Source organism: Balaenoptera ricei, chromosome 19 (assembly GCF_028023285.1).
Source record: "Balaenoptera ricei isolate mBalRic1 chromosome 19, mBalRic1.hap2, whole genome shotgun sequence".
Taxonomy (NCBI): domain Eukaryota; kingdom Metazoa; phylum Chordata; class Mammalia; order Artiodactyla; family Balaenopteridae; genus Balaenoptera; species Balaenoptera ricei.
In genome coordinates this window covers 9,334,646-9,340,645 of record NC_082657.1, presented here as the reverse complement: position 1 = coordinate 9,340,645, position 6,000 = coordinate 9,334,646, and the positions used below count along the sequence as shown (strand labels likewise).

The 6,000-nt window shown below is 48.5% G+C and overlaps 1 protein-coding gene across 1 annotated transcript; it reads left to right on the top strand.

The window, feature by feature from the left end:
• Window positions 1-1,103: 1,103 nt before the first annotated feature.
• On the top strand, window positions 1,104-1,716 carry PNMA8C (PNMA family member 8C). Its single transcript, XM_059904196.1, is given in 2 exon segments — window positions 1,104-1,148; window positions 1,150-1,716. Coding segments are annotated over 2 exon segments (612 nt in total).
• The last annotated feature ends 4,284 nt before the right edge of the window (window positions 1,717-6,000 follow it).

Sequence of the window (6,000 nt, the reverse complement as noted above, 5' to 3'; positions counted from 1 at the left end):
CTGAATATTGTAGTGGGTGTGTCCTACAAACAAGGACATTCCACAGTAAAGATACTTTTGTTCCCTTTGATTCATACATTTTATATGAGACAACATAATAGCCCACATTCCTCCACCAAATTTTCCATTTGTCTGTTTACTTATATCCTCATAGATTCATGGATTCTTGTTTTATTTAAGGGGTTATGATCTGTTGCGCTCATTTTTAATGTTGATGCTCGAAATGTCCCAGATTTGGCCAGTGGGAGCCCTTCAAGCTGGCTCTATGCCCTTCCACCTGTTCTCATCATTCTTTGAGCATTTCCTTACTTTCTGACCCCAAAAATGTTCCAGGCTCATCTTGTACCTTCCCTGTCCCCCCACCCCTAGAATCAGCCATTTTCTCAAGGGAGAAGTGAGGGTACTTCTGAAGGCGGGTGGCTGACCCCTCACCCCTGAATGACTCCCCTCAGACTCTGATTTAAATGAGGCCGGGCCGGGCCAATGGCACAGGCAATGCTCTAGCGGTTGCCATGGAGACCGCTGAGCTGCAAAGCAGAAGGAGGCGGTGATGTCATTGTGGGAGCAAGTGCAGCGGCCACATCCTTGTCTTAGCCAGGCCACAGGGCAGTGAGGGTAGCCTCTGGGCCAGCGGCAAGGAACGAGCCACCCTGCCTGCCGGGCACCCTCGCAGGACACCCCGGTGGCAGCAGCCCCAGGGCGATCAGCCGTCCAAGATCTGCTGAGACTGACAGGGCCTGTGAGACCTTTGAGGACCACCGCCAGAAAGAGGGACCAGCATCTTCATACTCTCTCTGGTGCGGCCTTGCCTAGGACTCAGGATCCACCAGCTAGCCGTCAGACACCCACCCCTGCTTCACACTCTGTAAGTCCCTAGGAATTCCCAAGAGCCCCCTGGGAGGAAGGTTACAGAAGGCTGGACACTGTGCAGCCCTGTGGGCAGGGCCTGGGGCATCTTTGGCTGAGGTGGACAAACTAGGCCCCGTGAGGCGTCTCTCTTTGCCTTGGGAAGGGGTCGTGACATCCTGGATAACTTTTTGGATTCCCGAGGCAGCTCAGGTGTGCACCGTCGGGCATACTGCGGCCTCAGAGAGCTGGGCAAGATGCTTTTCGGCGTCAAGGACATTGCATTGTTGGAGCATGGGTGCAAAGGCTCTTGAGGTGGACAGTTACAAGTCTCTGATGATCCTGGGTATCCCGGAAAACTGCAACCATGAGGAATTTGAAGAGATCATACAGGCCTCCCTAAAACCTCTGGGTAAGTTCGAAGTGGCTGGGAAGGCCTTTGTGGAAGAAGAGAGATCCAAGGCCGCCATCATTAGGCTGGCAGAGGACATCAATTATGCCGTGATCCCCAGGGAGATCAAGGGCAAGGGCGGCATGTGGAGAGTGGTCTACATGCCCCAGAAGCAGGATATTGAATTCCTGACCAAGCTGAACCTCTTCCTGCAGAGCCAGGGCAGGACGGCGGAAGATGTGGCCCAGGTCCTAAGGCAGGAACTGTGCCCGACAGTGACGGGCCCCAGAGAGCTTCCTGCCAGAAACTGCTATGAGCCCGTGCCAGGGGAGAAACAGGGGCCTGGGGCCACTGCTGCGGTGGACGGGGTGCCACCTCTGGATTCCACGAAGGAGAGCAAGGAGGGAGATGGCAAGAAAGGCAAGCGGAAGCACAAGAAAAACCGTCGACGACACCATGCATCTGACAAGAAGCTGTGAGGTGACTTGGGGTGGGCCTGGGCGCGGCTGAATGAGGGTGGGCGTCAGCTGAGTGGGTGTGGGTGGCGACTTGGAAAGGTGGGTGCCCTCTGAGTAAGTTCGGGGGATGAGAGTGAATGTGAATAATGCGAGTGAGGATGAGTTACCCAGTCAAGGGAGTGGGTAACTTTTCAGTGAGAATGGGTAACATCTGACTAGTGTGAGCGAAGGTGGGTATTTTTATCTGAGTTAACTTGCGGGTGACATCTGAGTGGGTGTGGTTAAGACTTAGTTGAGTGTGAGTCACTCATCCATTCACTCATTCATTCTACAGATGTGCATTGCACACCTACTATGTCCCAGGCACTGTTCTAGGAGCTGGGGATACAGAACGGAGCAAATCCGACGCAACTTTCTGCCTTCACGGCACTCACAGTGAGTGGGTAGCTTTTGAGTTACTTGGGTACATCTGAGTGCGAGTAGGTACCATTTGAGCAGAGTGGATAATATGTGGTTGAGTATGGATCATTCATTCATTCAACAAATATTTCCTGGGCACCTGCAGTGTACCAGACACTATTCCAGGCACTGGGAATACAGCAGAGAACAAAACGGACCCAAACCTTGCCCTCGCGGCACTCATATTAAATATTTGAGTAGGTGCGGGTAACATCTCAGTTATTTTTTGAATACTTCAATACATATGAGTGAGCGTGGGTACCATCTGATATGTGGGTAGCATCACACCACTTGAGTATATAAGCTCAAGTGGGTAATATTTGAGTAGCTGTGCGCAACACTTAAGAGTGTGGGAGTGACACCTGAGTATGCTTGTGGGTATTATTTGAGTGGGTGAGGGTAACTTCTGAATGAGGAAGCGTTTCAAAGATCCGCATACAAAGTCTAACAACCCGGAAACGCCGCGGGACCAGCTGCGCAGTCGCAGTCGGAGCCGAGCAGCGAGTCAGATTGTTGCCATGGAGACCGCGGGCCGCTTGCGGCGACTGCGTAAACACGTGTTTGCGGGAAGTGGAAGAGGAGAAATAGGGTTCGGAATTTCAAAGTTTTGCAGAAGGTCTCTTACCAGAGTTGAGGAACAGCCACGCAGGAAGAACATGTCAGGGAGATCTGTTCTGTGCTCGGGAGAAAGGCCACTATCCCCTTCGCCATGCCCGGCGGCCTGATGTTGGGGACAAACCCTCTTGCTGTGTGTGTATTGCGGGGATGAGGCCCAGACCCCTCCAGCCTTGGGCTCTGCTGGAAATCCTGTCATCGCAAAGTTTAGACCTGTTTTTGTCTTTTATAAGGATGTACCTCGAATGTGCCTCTGGCATAAACTTGTCCGGCGTGGGCTACTCTTTTGCACGAGGCAAGCAGAAACCATGACTGAGAAAGTGAGCTGTCTCCTCGCCACGTCTGAGGACCTCACTGCTCTGTGTGTGACTCTGAAAAAAGCTGTCACTGTTCTCTACATGCTGGGTCTCCCTTACAGGAGTGGTCAGACATGGGACATTTCTGCTCTGATTGGTGCCTGGGGTGAGGGTATGAGTCTTCCCAAATTAAATCCCAGAAGCTCTAACTTGTGCTCAACTCTCTAAAGAACAAAAGGCAAGACTTCCAGGGAATGGTCAAAAGGAGGTAATAATTAAGAGGTCACCTTCAACAATGATCAATTTACAACACTTAACATATAGCCCCCAAATCTATAAGCTGAGTCCCCCAGAATGGTGAGGAAAAACCACAACAAAAAAACAATCAAGTAAAATCCAAGTGTCTGTGGGTAGACAGAACACCTGCTCAGGATGTCTGACCAGTGAGTTTGCAAACTTCCATTAGTTCAGGGATTTGCAAAGATTTGAGCTGAACTTCTTTCTTATTTATTTATTTTTAAAAATTATTTATTTATTTATGGCTGCATTGGGTCTTTGTTGCTGTGCATGGGCTTTGTCTAGTTGCGACGAGCGGAGGTTTCTCTTTGTTGCGGTGCGCGGGCTTCTCATTTCAGTGGCTTCTCGTTGCGGAGCCTGGGCTCCAGGTGCACGGGCCTCAGATTCGTGGCTCGCAGGCTCAGTAGTTGTGGCGCACGGGCTTAGTTGCTCCACGGCACGTGGGATCTTCCGGACCAAGGCTTGAAGCCGTGTCCCCTGCATTGGCAGGCAGATTCTTAACCACTGTGCCACCAGGGAAGCCCTGAGCTTCTTTTTAAAAATGCAATTTACACACAGAGAGACAGGCTCAAGATTCTTACCTACCAAACTGTAGTGGTGGAGACTCCCCAGTGTATTACGATGGTGGGCATCAGTCATGTTTGTGAATTCCAGCATCCAAACCCCTTTCTTATTTCTGCAAGGCTGCCCCATTTTGCCCCGCTCGCAGAGCCAAAAGGTGGAAGTTCTTTCCCTGCACCCGACCTTGGCAGCCAGGATGCAGGCAGGCCCCCCACCCTCAGGCAGTTAGAGACTCCCGTTAGGTCCTTGCATTCGCAGCAGGTGTCAAGACAGAGGAATTTTTAGAGTTTACTTGCTTTGACATGACCTAAGACCTTGAAGACTCTGATTTCTGTCCATTCCCCAAGCTGGCTTTCTACCATCAGCCTTGACAGCATTTGTCTTGTGCAATGGTAGGGATAAAGCTTTTCCTGCCATCCCCACACATGTATGTGAACTTCTTGCAAATGCACCCATGGTCTAGAAGTTTGTAGCTCTCTACTGATCTTTGTATTCCTTGCAAATTTCCAACCTGGGCATACTCACTGACAGAATATTGTACTATTTTGTTTCTGTTTCCTGAGAGTCTGAGCTTAAATAAAGGCTACACAAAACCTCAGGCACATTCACTTATGGCATATGCTTTTCTCCCATCAAGGCACAATCATTGTATAGCAACAAAGGACATTGTGACATTTCTTATCATCGTATTGCAGTATTGAGATGGCATTTATGCTTCTTGTGGGTTTGGGGTGTTTCCCATACAACATTCACGTTTGTATACACAACGTGAGTGGTTGTTCAAGGCTGCCCATAAAACCCAAATCTCCTACCACTTCTCTTTCCAGTTTTTCTGGACCAGTTGAAGAGTTTCCTGAGATTGTAATGCAAACTTGCATAAAGTGGTTACCATTTGAAGCTACTTATCTGTGTGGGTCAAGACATGGCTGACACACAGAAAACTCCAAGTAGATTGGATGTGCTGGCTGAGGGAAGGCTGCAGGTGGCCTTGGTAAATCCCCATTTTCAAACGTAGGTTCAATTAAAACTCTTCATTGTTCTTTGTGGTTGGTGCTATATCATACAAATATGAACTTATAAAATAAATAGATGCTAATGCCATCATTGCATGCTCTTTGATATGTTGGGGGATCCGTGGTAGATTTAATTTGGAAAAACAATCTGGTTGCTAAAAAAAATGTTCTGAAAATCACTTCCATGGGTTGCCTGAAGTTTTCCAGGGCTGCATTGTTTTCAAAAGGGGTGTTATCAGATCTCATGGCCAAGAGAACACAAAACGCACAGCTTTCTTCTATCTCACGGGCTTCCAGTGGCTGATGGGAAAAGTGAAACGATTTATCTGGAATAAAAACAATAACAGCTATCCTGTGTTCCAGGCACTGTGAAGAGTCCTTCATATTCATTAATTCATTGTATCTTCCCATCCCTTGAGGTATGGGACTATAGGTCCGCAACCCCGATTCAAAACCCTCGGGCCAGATGTGGTTCAGAATTCAGAGTGTTGGGTTTTAGAAAAGTGATACAGAGACTATAGCTTATATTGTGTAATTCACCCCCAGGGGGATTTGGGCAGCTCCCATGATCATATCCATTAGTATTCTAATAGTAGAGAAATATTGACATTAAGTGAAATAAATTAAAACTGTAAATAGCCTCATGTCAGTCTAGATTTTGCTTCCAATTATTTTCATTTTTTGGATAAAGTTTTTGGTGCAAAGCTTTCAGAGCTTTTTGGATTTCAGAAGAGGAGCTAAGTGATTATGAACTACACTTTTATCATGATCGTCTTCTCATTCTATGGCTGAAGAAAGCGATGCTCAAAAAGGTTAAGTGACTTGCCTAAGGCCACACAGGAAAGCTCAAAAGAAATTGAAGCCCAGGTCTTTCTGACTACAGTCTGTGCCCTAACACAGATCCCAAGAAAAGGGGACATGTCACACCATGGGGGGGGCCACACGAGGAAGCTCCAGGATTGGTCAGGAGGCAGAGGGAGAGGGAGAGGGGGAACTGTGGACAAGAATTTTATTGTGGTTTCTTCAGGGAAGGAATGGGTGAGGCAGGGAAGGCAGGCTCAGGA